The sequence below is a fragment of the Phalacrocorax carbo genome, chromosome 5 (genome assembly GCF_963921805.1).
Source record: "Phalacrocorax carbo chromosome 5, bPhaCar2.1, whole genome shotgun sequence".
Lineage (NCBI taxonomy): Eukaryota > Metazoa > Chordata > Aves > Suliformes > Phalacrocoracidae > Phalacrocorax > Phalacrocorax carbo.
In genome coordinates this window covers 53140761-53156651 of record NC_087517.1, presented here as the reverse complement: position 1 = coordinate 53156651, position 15891 = coordinate 53140761, and the positions used below count along the sequence as shown (strand labels likewise).

The window sequence follows — 15891 nt, the reverse complement described above, 5'->3', positions numbered from 1 at the left end:
AGATGACTCACCACTAGCAATGCAAATAAAATGACTCCACAGCTCCAGACGTCTGCTTTCCTTCCATCATATTTTTCTCCCTGCGCAGCAATGACACAGAGGTTCAAAAGACTGTTCACTAGTAAATGAATTAATTATCCTTGAAGAACAAGAGAGGGGAGAATGGGAAACCCCACATTTCTATTCAGCCACCTGCTTCCCAAGGTGGCCTTCCCAACTAGGAAGCCATGACACAGCCCATTAATTGAATTTTTATGAATATCAGTTTACAGTCTTATCTGGGATTTGCGAGAACAGGCTTAGAAGTGGGGAGCAGGGCAGAAATTGTCGACAACTCACAAATGACTAGACCTGGCACCTAAACAGTCTCACAGGTGCATTAAGAACGTCAAGACGGTGTTTTTCTCTTCCCTGGTTCTTCAGGGAGCTTGTCACTAGTCACATTATTTGCAGACTCATAGTATTGTCTGGACAGTTACTTCCTGCTTGGCATTACACTGAAGATATGCTTTAAAAGAGGGGAATTCTTGGCCATTGAAATCTTGGATCCTTATTTTCAGAGGACAAAGGGAGAGCAGAGGGAAAGGGTAGTTCGCATAGTTTAACAGAAACCAACATCACTGACAGCCAACCCCAGTTCTCCTGAAACGACAGCTACATCAGAGACAGGAAAGCGTAGGGAACTGCATCCCCTGGGTGGAAAGATCAAGTTAAATGAGGCTACTGTATTTCTGCCTGATCACATGGCATGAAGGGTACTGTGAGAATAACACAAGATCATTTCCCTCATATGGTCGATGTGGCTTGATTCAGGGCTGAGCCAAACAAACAAAACTGTAGTTATGTTTCTTGTGTCCTTTCCAATGCTGTCTGCCTTGGACAGATTTCCTGTACAGAGGGTCGATCAGCGTACTTGCACTGAGTAACGTTTTAAAAAATATACACACTAATGCTAACCAACTTACCCGGATGACTTCAGGGCAAGCATAATGTGGTGATCTGAAATACAAAATACAGTCAAATGAGCATGTAAGAGCCTGATATTTATGGATTATGTGCATTTCCATTTTGTTTAGCAGAATCATGATTGGCTCACTTATACAGAATGCAAGTGTGCAACACCAGCACTTCTGTCCTTACCTCAGTGAGAACACATTTCTTAGAAAACTCAGAAAATGGTCAAGAACCAGCATAACTTGAAATTCTATGGCCCTACTACGAATTTCTTAAAAGTAAGCAAGGAAGAGACGACCAGGCATATTCTGTGATTATAGAGAATTCCAGCCCTCTAAGCCCACCGTTTAACTTGGCCTTGTATCTAACTAGACAGAAGGTCCATGCTGGATAGCCTTTTACAAGAAAAACGACAGAAGAGTATTTTCAGACCAAACACACACATCCCTAAACCATGTCTTGCATCTATCTCTTCTGCTAAGATTGCTCTCAATTACTCCACTGGTCATAAAGCTGCCAATACATGATTTCAACATGCAATTTGTTTTCCTTTTAAAAAACTAAAAAGGATGGACAGTAATACTATTACCTAGTGAGTTAACATATTCTTTTTGTATCCCTCTACCCATATATTTCTGGTTTGATTCCTGGCTGAGAATAGTTAATTACTTCAACTTGCCAGGTAATAATTTTAATTCCTAAAGATTATAGCCACAGCTATTTATTTTATAGCCTTCATTAAAGTAACTTGACAAGTAAAAGAGATGCAAACTGTCTGAGACCAGTGTGCAAATCATGCTATTGTTTACACTGACACCTCCCAGCAGTCCCTGAGCCTGTCTTCATTTGTGCATTTGTTTCTTGTGACAAATGCAATCATGGCTGGGCAATACCTGTCTCAGAAAGTAATGAGCACAGTGAGGTTAGCTTTGTGCTAGGATGCTACATTAATGCCCAGTGAGACAGTCCATTAATTGAATTTCCATACACACTACACTTATCTTATGGCAAAATATCATCCCATGGGCATGGAATGCCCTGATTTGGTATCACAGCTTTTGGCAGACCATGATAATAAACTCAGGTTACATTTGGACTACAGCTACCCTGACAGCAAAGCTTAAGCAAGGAGAGAGGAATGCAGTTGATTCCTCATAAATTTTAGGAAAAGTGGAATTCAGAAGTTTAGTACAATATTTAATACCCTTCACCCCCCACCCCCCACGTAAGAGGTTATCACAGGTATTCTAACCAGGTCTAGACAGACCTCAGTAGTGAACCCAAGTGTCTTAACTTAGACTGGATTTTAAAAACCTCAATTCGAGAGTCAAAACAGATAATGGAAACCAGAGCCTTCCTGGCCAGAGTTGGCTCTTGGGAGACCAAAAAGAATGGACTCGTGCCTAGTGGGTAAGACAGACTACCTGGGCTCTCTTGGCAGCTCTGTCACTGGAAGCCATATGGACATGGTTACTTAATGCTTTTAAAAGCTGCAGCTGGCCACAGTTTGAGAAAGGTGACCAGAACCTCACCATGAGCCTACTCTTCTGACTAAAACAAGCAATGCCACCACAGCTTTCATACATGACAAAAGTTTGTATGACTGAATTCACTGGGTTTTGTACAAGACTTTAACCTTTTAGGGCAAAAAGCTTCTATAGTAACAAAGGTGTGATGGCAACAATAATGAAATAAAGCTAAAGCAGTCAGTAATGTTAATAGAATTGTTGCTTCTTGACTAAGTGGGGGCTGATTTCGGGGACTTGCAGCATATTGCTGGCCACTGCTGGAGAGAAAGTGAGGCCAGAATGAGACACTGAATTGCTTAATGTTATGTACATGTTCCCAACCCTCCAATGTATACTGTTCCCTGTGAATTTGGTTCTTTTCAGCAATCCAATACCTGCTAACACCTCAAAGCCTTAACCACTAAACAGTCATGTCACTGGACTAATGCATGATTTACAAGCTTTTAGGAGACAAGTTAGATTATTCTTGTCAGAATGCTTCACTAGTGGTGGTGTCTTTTTTTCATATCACAAAAACGGTGTATAGTGTACAGACCATCCTACAGGTACACACAAATCGGAATTAATAAGCCGCACCAGAATGGGGACTGCAACCCAAAACTGGGCATGCACAGCCAACTGTCACCAGTGCTAGACTGCTTAGGCAGAACAGTGAAAGAGGGCAGTATGGGAGCTGTAGGGAAGGTAGTAATGCAATTGTAATTTGGGAAAAAACATGGTAGCAAAAAGAGTATAGGAATTACATCAGATCATGGACACTCACACAGTTTAGTCACCTCAGAATAGAAAGACCAGTTCTAACATATTCTATATAACTGAGTTGTATTAGGTTTCTCAAATCCTCTCAAATCCTGCACCATATCCTGTACAGTTCAACAGCATCCTTCAGCACAATACTTTTTGGGTGGCCATGCCATTTGGGGTGCACTGGAAGAGTCAGTATCTCAACTTGCAGACTGCTTCTGAGTTTCTATTTGTAAAAGATTACTCCAACAAAGATTTCAGAACATTTAATTGTGGATGCTGAGCATTGACAGCTTCCTGTGCTAACATCCTTGAAAAGAAGAATGTAAGTGTTGTGAAAAACCCAAGATAGGTATGTGCCTATTTATGTGTCCCACTAGCATTACCTTCCTCATGTCAGCTGGAGTGCAGTGGAATCTGCTAGGTGTCTTACAAGGCACCACTGAAATTTTGCTAAAATCTAGGAGAATGGGTGGAGAAAATGCTATAATAAATCCTTTGCACAAGTTGGATTGATGCAGTCATTCAACAGCTGCACTGCAACTGCCCAGAGAGCACAGGTTTCTGGCACAGACATTCTGAATTTGTGCCAGCACACACTATCTAGATATATGCAGCACTATCTTGGCTAACAGCTCTAAAAGGGATCCTCCAGCCAGCCAGAATCCATACAAAACTCATTTCCATGCTGCCAATCACAGAGTAACTTCAACTACTTTAAAGAGCAAACTCAAATTTAATCAAAAATCTACTTATCTTTCTACAGAGGCATGAATATTTCTTTGGCTCTTACCACTAATTATTCAATATATGTTTGTCATGAGTAACACTCGCTGCCTCTTCTCCTAGGCCATCTCCTCATCACTCAGCTACGTGTCTGTGCAGCAAAAGCCACAATCTGCCCTTGATAACAAATAAGTATATCGCTCAGCAAGATCAAGAAGCAGAAAAGTAGTTCTCGATCTGTGCACATCAAGATACAGTGCAGCTACAGCAGACCTGAGACAACCAGGGCAATATCTTCAGGGCAGATGTGATGTGCCTGTAACCTACAGGTCTTGGTATGTAGGTAAGAGAGACCTGCACTGTGCACACACAAACTGACTGCTCATGTATGGTTTATCTGGGAATATACAGTAACTGCTTTTCCAGAGAAGCAGCTGGTTGATCAAGAAACACAGGGAAAGCTGTGTGATCCTACTCTACAGTGTGACAAATCATGTGTTACACTGCCTGATGGGTTCCCAGGTCCCATCAAAGATGAGTGTACCTGCCTGGGTCCTTTGGTCCCATGCCTTAAAATGATACTATTTGGGGAAGAAGGAAAACTTCTTTGACTGCCATTCCTTAGGCCTCATAGCTGGAGGCAGAGTTTCTGCAGAGAGGGAGGAACAAGAAGACTCCTTCCCTCTGTTTTTCTTATGCGTGAAGTTACCTTGATACAGGAGGTTGTACAGGTGCGCTGAAGTCCTCCCATGTCTAGCTGTTTTTGCTGTTGCTCAGATGCTAGAGTCCCTTCTTCCCCCCCTGTTAATCACTGTCTCCAAGCTGGCTTTCAGAGACAGAAGCTACCCACTACTGCAAAAGGCTGCATGAGCTTTCCCCCCCCATGGTGGGTAGCAAAGGGCTGAGAGGAAGCGGAATGCCAGAGGAGTAGCAAAACAGATAAAAGGAATTCTTCAGCAGAAGGACATACGTTAGAGTAGCCTAGGTCGAGAAAGTGACAGCCACAGATCACACAGAAAAGACAGGGAGAGACTGAAGGAGCGGTTCCAGTAGAAGTGCATAGTTAAGGCTCCAGTGAAGGCAGTAGCTGTAGGTAAGGCTATAATTAAGGTAGTAGCTGTAGTTAAGGCTGAGTGCTATTTTACCATTAAAGCTTCAACTAAGTCATTTAGCTTTATATGAGAAAACTCAGCATCTAGCCCTCAGCCATCTTACAGCTGTTTACTTCTTGAGCACAATTCCATTTCTGGCAAATCTGCAAATCAGCTCATTAATTAATATATCTGTTTAAATTATTAAGACTTGGAACCTTTAAGAGGTCTTAATGTAAAAAATGAAACAGACCCCTGTATTAAAAGGGCATAAAGATCGCAAAGTGAAGTATTCAAAAGCTAAGAATTGCTAAAATAAAGCTTGAAGAGGTTATACTGCAGGTAAGTCAAGGTAGGGCGGTGGATGTGTTGCTGTCCCCAACACCTCTGTTTTACTTGTGGCTGAAGTTGGAAAGTCTGTAGCAATGTGAGGGAAGTCTAGTGTCATGAAGGACAAGTCTGTGATAGAGGGAACTGACTGATATACTGAAGAATCAAACTCTCTGTCACTGCCACAGAACCCTCTGTGAAAGAAAATGAACACGGTCTTAAACTGAGATGTTCACAGGTAATTACAAGTTGCAGGTTCCCCAGTTTTTCAAAATCAGAGTGCATCATATCTGAAGTTTGATTTACAGTATTTATAAGCATGTGGAGCAGCAGCTGCAGTTAGTAGGCACTCTGCTCTCCAAGTAAAGGACTGTTATCAATTTTTGCCAACTCTTCCCTTATCTCTGTTTCACTCATCGCCAAACTTTAAAACAAAGTGAGTGCAAAACCAACAGGGAACAGATCTAGGACTGACAGCAACTGACTGGGATGACAAGTTAGGGGAAACTAGAGCTGGAACCTAGTGGAACAGAGAAAAGGATCTGGGATTATGGGCCAATTATGGAGCAGAAATGACTGGGAGAAGTCAACAAGACTAGAGTGCAAATCAGGGAAGAAGATGGGAATGGAGTGCTGGTAATGAAAGCTCTTGATGAGATGGGGTAAAAAGTACTAATTCTGGCATTTCCAATGTTAAGAGCCTAAATTTGCAACCCTAACAATAATTGGATGTAGGACACTTGCATCTGTTTTAGGCAACACGCACACATTATAAAGGGGAAAGAATATGTGCAGCACCATAAATCAGAAATGGTGCTTGGACAAGGTGGTGAGTGGCAAGTGAATATCACTCTTCTGAATTATCTGCTCGTCACAGGTGGGGTGAAACACCAAATACAGATGTAAGGGAATCAGGAGCTAGATGATCTCCACTAGCATTTCTAACAGACAGTGCATTGGTTGTTATAAATACCCTGAGGTAAAAAAAAAAGAGCCAGTAATCAGTCCTAATGAGAATTTGTGGGGGTTTTTTTTCTGATAGATCCAGGCAACCTATGGGTCTACAAACCGTTGCTAGGAATTGCTAGGGAGAAGTGAGAGCAGAGGATTTGACTGTGCTGGGGTTGGAAGTTGCTGTATTCTTCCATTATGCCACTGACAGGTGCAAGGCTTTCTTCTCACTCTCAGTAAAATCATAATCAGCATTGCTCTCCCCACATGCACGCAGCTTTCTGGATCAAGCCAGGGGTTCCCTATGGAGACACCAATATGGGGGAACTGTTGCATACAGTCAGTTAATTGTGGGGCTGTCAGCAGTGGGTGTCAGCCTCCACACTGACTGCCTCTGCAGAGATCAGGTCTGGTGCTGGAGCGAGCTACATTTACACATCAGTTCTGTCCTAGCTCTTCATTGGGATAGAGAGATTTGCAAGCAGGCAGCACAAACACTAGCACTGCTGTGGGTTCTCAGTCACATGGCAGTTTGCAGCAATCTCCATCCAGTAGGACTCAGTGTTTCAAAGCTGTGATGAGTGAAACAGAGAGAAGCGAAGAGGTGGCAAAAATTTACTTTGCCAGGTTTCTATAAGGAGAGATGGGGAATTAGGAAGGGTCTTTACAAGCTCCCAAGAACTGTAACTCAACAGTATCCTCTTCCAATCCTTCATTCTAGGCATAAGCCCTCTTAGTTCAAGAAAAGGGAACAACATCCAGGGAATGCTCCAACCCTTCCTACTTTTCCAAGACTCTTATAGAAATGGCTGCAATTTATGTTCAGAGCAACTTGGGCGCTGCAATGACTTGCTAAGATGGAGAACTGAAGCAGAGAAAGGCCATGCATCTTGTCCAAGACCACTCTGAATGCCTTCAGCAGAGACAGAAATCAAGCTCAGATCACCTGGGTCTCAGGCCTGTTGTTTAACCATAAGGCACTCACTCTTCTTGCCTAGTGACAATTCAGGATAGATTCTGAAACACTGTGAGGCAGCATGCTGGGAAGAATCCCTGTGAAGAGAGGCAGGGGAGAGTCTCTGTATGCTATTGCCTGGATGGGTAAAGAGGAAGAAGATCCAAAGAGATCTAAAATAATAGAAGCAGCATCCTACCACACCTTCCGCTTCCTTCCTTGTCTGCTGTTTGCTCACAGACTTCCCCTGCTCCTAGAGGAACAGACACTCACTGTGTTACTTTGGCATTTCAGGAATCATCTCTCCATGAGACTGCCTTGCTGTGCAATTTCTGTGCAGCAAGCAGGTTTATTCCTGCAGACCCTACACACAGCTCCACTTGCCCTCAAGGGTCAAAAGACACTTGTTTAAAACTATGGCTTATTCCTCTGTGCTGTGTATATATATGCAAGATTTGCTCAATATACATTTCCAGGAAAGGGGATTCTTTACAATCAAGGCCCAATGTGCAGCCTGTCAGTGACAAATTATGCCAATGAAACAGCAAGGCCATCCTTACCTCCCTCTCCTTTTATTGTTTTCTCTAGGTAGCCATCGGTGCTACAGAAAACTGCAGATCTAAGGAGTAGCTCCCAGAAAACACTGACTCTGAGGTATGCAATACAGCATACTCATGAGGCCAGTCAAGGCTCTGTGGTAACCTAAAGCCTACCCAAACTTTGGACTAAACTTAGCAGTTTACTTGTGACAGCAAAGAATTTTTGACTGCACTCTAACCACTCTGCTGTACTGACAAAGTTAGCTGCATCACACGTCTCAACCCCATCTGATCCTCCTATTCTGATGGACAGAAATACCTGGAGACTTCTTGCGTGACTGTCAACAGAAATGTTACAGTTTCATCCTGTTATCAGTGTTCACAGCACAGATAAAACCATTCTGGAAATTAACTTCTGGGTGCACAGAGGAGCATCTCATTAAAGCTCAGTATCTCAGCCATGATTCACTCTGTTTTGTTCCTTTTCATGCTGGCTGAGAAGTACCAACTACAACAGCAGGTAAAACTGTTGTCTTGAAAAGCTCTGAGGTTTGTTACTGTATGTGCTCAGAGGGAAAGGGAGCCATAACTGAATTGCCTTTCTTTGTGAACAGTGTTGCATGTTGTTATATATTCCTCCCTCCCTCTCCTCCCCCCCCCCTTTCCTTCCTTCCTTCCTTCCTTCCTTCCTTCCTTCCTTCCTTCCTTCCTTCCTTCCTTCCTTCCTTCCTTCCTTCCTTCCTTCCTTCCTTCCTTCCTTCACCCCCAAACCAGAGAGATCACAAGACACCAACATCAGCCATGCTGGGCTGCATGCCAGGAGAATTAATGAAGTGGTGTAATAGCTCACATGGAGGCCTAGTGACTGGCACCACACTTAAAACACATCTGCAAGGCAGGAGATCATAGCGTTGCTGCTGTGTTCTGTTTATTACAGGCACATTTCTTCCATTCTATTGATTTCTTTATTAGAGCATTTTAAGGCCGCAATGTGGGGGCTGGCTCTGCTTCAAGCATGGAGGTTTGAATTCCACCACAGCTTATGGAAAGAAAGCCTCCCTTTGAGACTCTAGACCTGGATGACAGAGCCCAGTGCTAACAAGAACAGGAACCCTGCTGAGAAGCTCCTGAGGAGTTTGAAAAATCCTACAGGGCAATGTGAGTCTGTGTTGGTTTTCGTACTTCCTTTTGTTTTTTTCATGGAAGGAAGGGGGAAAATTTTATCTAAAGAGTATAGAGACTTTGTGGTAAATGCAAGAAGGACTTGATTTCTTAATCTAGAGGAAAGACTTGAAAGCAGCTGCGAGCAACAGATGTGCAGACTCATAGCTCCTTGCTTTTCATCTGTGCTGTTAGGAGTCAAATTTTTACTTGACACGGACAGAAAGGAATGGGTGGGTCTCAGCGTACTCATCAACAAGTATTTGATTACATCATGAACTTCAAATAATTTTGCTGTCCATTATTCATGTCTTGGAAAGCTGAGCTGTACAGCTCAGGACTGAGAAGCAGTGGCTGGGATGTACAGGGAACCATGATGGCTCTACGTCTACCCTGAATTGCCTTGGCTCAGAGCACTGACTGAAAAAACACGGACTGTAACCAGCTGAGGACAGGGCTGGGCTGGAGTCATCAGATTCACACTACCAAAGGCCAGGAAGAGAAAGTCTGTACGGGAGGAGGTGGAAATCTACTGATAGCATCTGCAACTCCAGTTGCTGAGCTCGCTGTTATAACAAATTCAGACACAGCTAAAAGCTGGCGTAGTGGTGCCAGGCTGCAGCAGCTTGATGCAGCTGCTGCCCTTGCCACAGTTCACTGCAGCACGCCCCTGCACAGTCAACATGGCACCAAGCCATAGTTCTGGGGGGGCAAGGTGGGGGCATAGTCCAGTGGTGCCCCTAGAAGTCATGGTGATGACAGGGCATTGACCCTGGAAAGCATGTACTGTCCCCAGCCAGGGACCTAGGCTTTGCTCAGCTGTTGGGCTTAGCGCTGGCTCCCTTGGAAATTCCTAGAAAGCTCTTGCTGGCAACTAAGTTGCCATGGAAATCTTTTTAGATTGCCCCTGCAATATTCCTCCAAGCAGTCTCCTTTGTATCGGCATTCATACCCTGCTTGTAATTGCAAAGGACCCTACTGCCTCCCTTGTCAATGCTGCATGTGAGCTGAAATGAAGCAGTGCGGAGTATGAACAGGAAGAGCTGCAAGTAGGCAGCCTAATCAGGACATGCAAATTCCACTTCAGAACCCCTAAATTCTTATTTTTTTCACTCCCTAATATTTTAAAGTCTCTTCTTAAAACAGCTAACACTACTGCTTTCAGTTTCCAAAAATTATAGGGCCAGCGAAAGCAAACATACCCCAGTGTATGCAGATGGATCCAAACTTGAAAGGTTTGATTTTTACATCCATACGTGACACCTACAGAGGCCTGCCTTTCACTGTAAAGCACTTAAAACCCCCTTCTTTTAGCTATCTTATACACTATGTGCATCATATCAATTTATTATCTTGCTGGGAAATAACAATGCATGGTGTAAGTCTTCAGATCTTTATGTCAACCCTTACTATAGACAACCTTTGTGTCTGGAATCTATCACTGATTTTTGCAATATGTTCTGAGACACTCACCCACAACTGGTTTCTAACAAGCTGTCCCCAACCTGCAGCGATGCCATCCCGAAGTCTGCTATCCTGATATTGTTCTTTTCATCCAGCAGTAGGTTTTCTGGTTTTAAGTCCCTATGGCTGTAAAGAGAGAATCAAAATGTGAGTTAAATTATCCACGACAGCTTTCCCACTCCAAAACTCATTCTTTATCCAGCACAGCATCCAACCTATTATATTTTAATTGATTTCATTTTTTTCCTGTCCCAGGCAGGAGAACACACATATCCAATATCTAATCTTTGCAATAGTCTAGACCGTATCCCAAATGACTGCTTCTGATGAATGCAAGGTTTGAGTCTGCAGTGTCCCGACAGGAAATGAACATCTTCAGCTTCCAGTGATACCAACACAATCTGAGGGACAGACTGAGGGAAATAGGTACGAGGAGAATTTCAGCTTGGATTTAGGGCTGATATACTCCCTCATATGCCAGGTCCTTATGGTCAGAGGCAACACCATAGATATATTCTGTCAACAACATGAAACAAAAAGAGTGATATCTAGAGAAAAAAACATCCTTGGTGTAAATGCTACTGCAAAAAGGCCCTATTAGGAGTTTTTTACATAGTTGTATGGCTTTGAAATAATTTTTGGTAATTAGCTTTGATGGAGAAATCCCTTCAGCCCAGCACAAACTGAGGGTGCCAGCAGTGGGAAGGAAGAGAGAGGATTCCTTCTTTTCCATCAAAGCTCAATTCTCTTACTATGTGGCAACAAGGGAAGAGCCAGGCAGCCGTGATCTTCAGGATGGCAGCTCCTGCTTTACATCAAAGGTATCATATATTGACTAATTTATTGATCTTCATTACCCACAGCCAATACCATTGTGCGCCCATGTCTGCTTCTTAGTACGCAAGTGCTTTTGTATAACTATCCCATTTACTTGATTTTATATCCAAAGACGAAAATCTTGCACAAAATTTTTGATTACTTTGGGTTTTTTTCTTTTTATTTGCAACTCAGAAATTATCAGAAATGAGAGAAGCAAAGCACTTTAGGCACACTAAAGAAGTTAATGGTCACCAAAAGAATCCCTAAATGCCATCATCAAGGACATGTCCTGGACAACGGCAAGATCTGCCAAATCTGAACATGCTCCAGCCCCAGCAGTGAAATGGCCTGAAGAGCCCACAGTCCTAAGGCAAGCTAGGAAAGCTGGACACTAATGAGACAGCAGTGTGTCATTTAAGCTTTCCTGCAGCAGACATCCTGGACAGTTCTCATCTTACAACTGGCTTCATTAATGGGTTGCTGGGAAGACCTCATCTGACTGGGGAGATACACTGAAGTTCTCCTGTCTGAGGACTAGGGCTCAGTGGCATGTAACAGCTCCCTTAAAGTGAACCGTGCTTGTTTGATGCTATAAAACAAGTAACCTCCCCACAGCTCAAGCTGAGTGCATGGCCTTCTACTGTGCATGGTTTTTCATCGGCCATGGTTGTTTTTCAGTCTTGGTGACTACTTCTGACTGACTACTGAACAGATACATGGTGTAGAAGCTGAGGGTGCTGCTGTCTGTGCCTTTTCCCATTTGTGCACTGACTGGTATCATTCATACATATCCAGTCTATAGCAGGCTGTCGTGGTTTAGCCCCAGTCAGCAACCAAGCACCACATGGCTGCTCACTCCCCCTCCTCCTTCCGGTAGATTGAGGGAGAGAATCTGAAGAGCAAAAGTCAGAAAACTCGTAGGTTGAGATAAGAACAGTTTAATAATAATAATAATAGTAGTAGTAGTAGTCATAGTAGTAGTAGTAATAGTAATAATAATAATGAATTGTAATGAAAAGGAAAATGACACAAGAGAGAGAAAGATAAACAAAACCCAGGAAAAACAGGTGATGCAGCCACCTACTACCCGCCAACCAATGCTCAGCCAGTCCCAGCCAGTCCCCAAGCAGCGATTGCTGTCCCCCAGCCAACTCCCCACAGTTAATATACTGAGCATGACATCATATGGCATGGAATATCCCTTTGGCCAGTTTGGGTCAGCTGTGCTGGCTGTGCTCCCTCCCACCTTGTAGTACACCTGGCAGAGCATGGGAAGCTGAAAAAGTCCTTGGCTAGTGTAACTACTTAGCAACAACTAAAACATCAGTGTGTTATTGACATTATTCTCATACTAAATCCAAAACACAGCATTATACCAGCTACTGGGAAGAATATTAACTCTATCCCAGCAGAAACCTGGACACCGGCATACTGCTGACATGCCTTTTGTACTTAAAAAATTGAAATTCTTTGCTTACCCTAAAATTGTGCAGTTTTTTAGAGAGAAAAGAAGGAATGATCAAGGCACAGCATGACCTAAGCACAGGACGTCCACAAGCGCTTCTCCAGCCTGCATGCATGCTCAGTACAAAACATCTTATGTTATTTCAGGAAAATGGTGCAGCTCCCCTTCCATGCCTCAAAGCTACCAGCCTTAGCAGACCTGCCACAGGCCCTGGCTGGAGCAGAACATAAGCGAACCTTGAAGCAGCCCCACTCCCAGACCACTGAGAGGCAGTGAAAGGGAAAGATGACACCTTTGAAAATGAGTACAGTATTCACTGGTGGAAAGGAGTCTCCTTCTCCCCATTTCATCCTGTCTTCCCATCAGCTAGGATCCACAACACAGACAGTTTTAGGCCTGGGATTTTAGGGAGGATCAAGTGGGAGAATGAGGTTCCTATAAAGTGGCAAATATATTCAGGTTTTTTTTGGAAAGTCACTGCAAGAGAGAGAGGAACAAGGGGGTGCTACCATCCACATTCCAAATGTGTAGTAAGCTACACTTCACTGTGCTGCACAACACTTTTCCATGAATGATCATCCTACATGGGCTGATGGCGGTTTTTAGGCAGAGGTGCTGACCCACTTCCCAGAGAGCATTTTGAAAGCCTTAAGTTGGGACCTGGGGATTTGCAGGACTGAGACAGTATGTGTGAAAGGAAATCTGGAGTAGCAGCAGGCCTTAAAGCTTTTTTTATTTTTTGCTCCAGACGCTTACCAAAATAAAACCAAGAAAAATTATCAGCTCTTCACTACAGCCCATTGAGCAGAGAGGAGAGTGTGGACTCCATCAAGAATCGTTACATTTATGGCTGACTGGGCCCTAAAATAAAAGAACTGTCATATGGCAGTTTTGCATCTCTCTGACCCTTCTGCATCCCTCTTTCAACACCATCCCTAGAGCCCAGTATGGATGGTTAGCATAGGAATTTCATGGCAGCCTGAGCAATTTTTTTTGTATTGTGGCAGCACTCCTCTCAGACATCAGGGTGCCAGTGGGATTGGGATAAGGCAGTGCTTGCACATTCAGCCACAAGAGAATTTTATGCCCCAATGAGAAGTTTCTTCTAGCTGGAACATTTCTCCGCTATCTACCTTTGGACCACTTTGAATTTGCCGAGGCAGCATCCTGGGGATAGAAGTCAGGCCAGGAGTCTGTACTGGAGTTGCAGAACCAGCATCACTGCCACTGGGAATGAGACTTCCGCTCTGCATTTCCATTTCCCATCTTTGTACTGCCAGCTTTTCAAATGCCAGAAGGAAAAGAGAGGAACATATGGGAATAGGGAAGGCTTGTTATAATTTACCTAAGAGCCCAGCAGCCTGGACAGCCTCATGCATTCATATTTGGAAAGAATTCTCTTGTGCCAAAATGAAACAAAACAAAACAAAAATCCCACCGTATGTGGTAATTACTTGGCATTAATGGAACATTGCAGAGTAAATGCATTTAATTTGGTCCCATTCCAGCTGATCTCTCTGGCTCTCCATGTCTTATATGACCGCATCAACTCTTCTCTCTGCAGGTGAACAGAGGACTCGTTACCCTTTTGTTGTTCTAAAGGCTCTAAAGCTGTAGGGGCTTTATCACATGGCTGGAATATCAGAAGAGAGGAAAGCAGCTTCTTTAGTGACAAACACAGCAAACTCTCCTATTGAGCCCTGCATATGCTGAGAAAGAATATGAAAGAGAAATGCAGCACTGCAGAAAAAGTCAGGGTAACCCTGATCGAGTGTGGCCACAGACTGCCCAGAGCTCCTCAACCAGGGCAACAGAGGAAGAAATTAGCTCCAGGAGCCTGTATATGGCAGGCTTTTGAAGGGGGAGTGTGTGAGTGAAAGGGAGCCATTAAACAAGCCATGACAGGGGAAGCACACACTGTCAGACTCTCTGCAACATCCCCTTTTTACAGATTACAACAAAGGCTTTACAATTCTGTTGCAGTCAAGATGGATACAGAGAGGTAGGAAAAAATTGTCCCATGGAAATGGGCACAGTTCTTGGATGTGGTTTGTAGAAAATGAAATGCACACCTATGCGTTAGCATGTTCCAGTTTCCCACTTACACATTAGCCACACTTGCTTTCTGGTCGCTCCCAGTGACGCTATTCAGACAGCTCCTCTAGCTCCCTCCGTTGCCTTTCTAGTCTGTCCTCCTGCTCTGGGAATATCCCCATATCTGTACTGCTACAGGCAATTGCAGCATACATAAAAAAGAGAAGTAAAAGACTCTCCTGTCACCCAGGGCTGGCAGAAGATTTTTGGTGTAGTGACAGACTCCAGATCTTGGATTCAAAGGAGCTGTGTTACCTGGCACGAGATGATGAACTAACCCATTATTTTAAAGTGATTTTTGAGCTGAAATGTTCATATCAGTTTCTATGACAACTCATTGTAGGTCACAGATTTCTAACCCAAGAAACGTCCTAATTGGAGTAGTTTCAGGTCATTTGTACTAATCAAATTGTTGGCTACTTTGCAAATGCTTTTCTTACTGACCCCAAACTCCCAGAAGGCCCAGACCACAGAACAATTGTTCTGCAGTATGCCTCTTAAAAGTCCCTGATATGATGCAAATAATTTATCAGTAATAATTAATAGTATGAGAAGCAGTATTTTTAATTTTCTTGAGCAGAAAACCCCTTTCATCTCATTTTCTCTTGCTTCTGCAAATCAGATCTGAATGTGTAACTTGTATCTACCTACAGAAGAATCCTTGTTTAGAGCCATGGTTGCTATGCTCTAATTTAGTAAGTTTTCACAGAATTCTGCAGAACAAATAAATATAGTTATAGCTAGGAAAAAGGGCAACATCTAGAAACATATCAGGAGACCTGATGAAGGGTTTGTATGCATAAAACCTTACTTGCTTTTTAACAATTATTTCCATTGATCTATTAAAATATATTGCTTTTCCTGACCAACCTTGCATCAAAACATATATTCATGTATTTCAGTGCCAGAACAGACTGTCAGGTCTGACCACCACTGCTGTGCTTGCCAGAGAATGTTACGTGGTTATGCTTACAACAAGACTATGCCATTTCTGAGTTTCCAGTGACTTATATAAAGAAGTAAACGTAAAAAAAAAACATGTCTTCTGACTTTAGCTGAGCTTGTAACT

General features: G+C 43.2%; 1 protein-coding gene across 8 annotated transcripts in view; it reads right to left on the bottom strand.

The window, feature by feature from the left end:
* Nucleotides 1-15891, bottom strand: part of BRSK2 (BR serine/threonine kinase 2) — a 333778-nt gene that overhangs the window by 72824 nt on the left and 245063 nt on the right. For all 8 annotated transcript variants that reach the window (XM_064452485.1, XM_064452492.1, XM_064452484.1 and 5 more), the window contains 3 exons: nt 10454-10570; nt 966-999; nt 12-80 (listed from right to left, as the gene is read on the bottom strand). In XM_064452485.1, the coding sequence (XP_064308555.1) occupies nt 12-80; nt 966-999; nt 10454-10570 (220 nt within the window). The remainder of the gene's footprint in view (nt 1-11; nt 81-965; nt 1000-10453; nt 10571-15891) is intronic.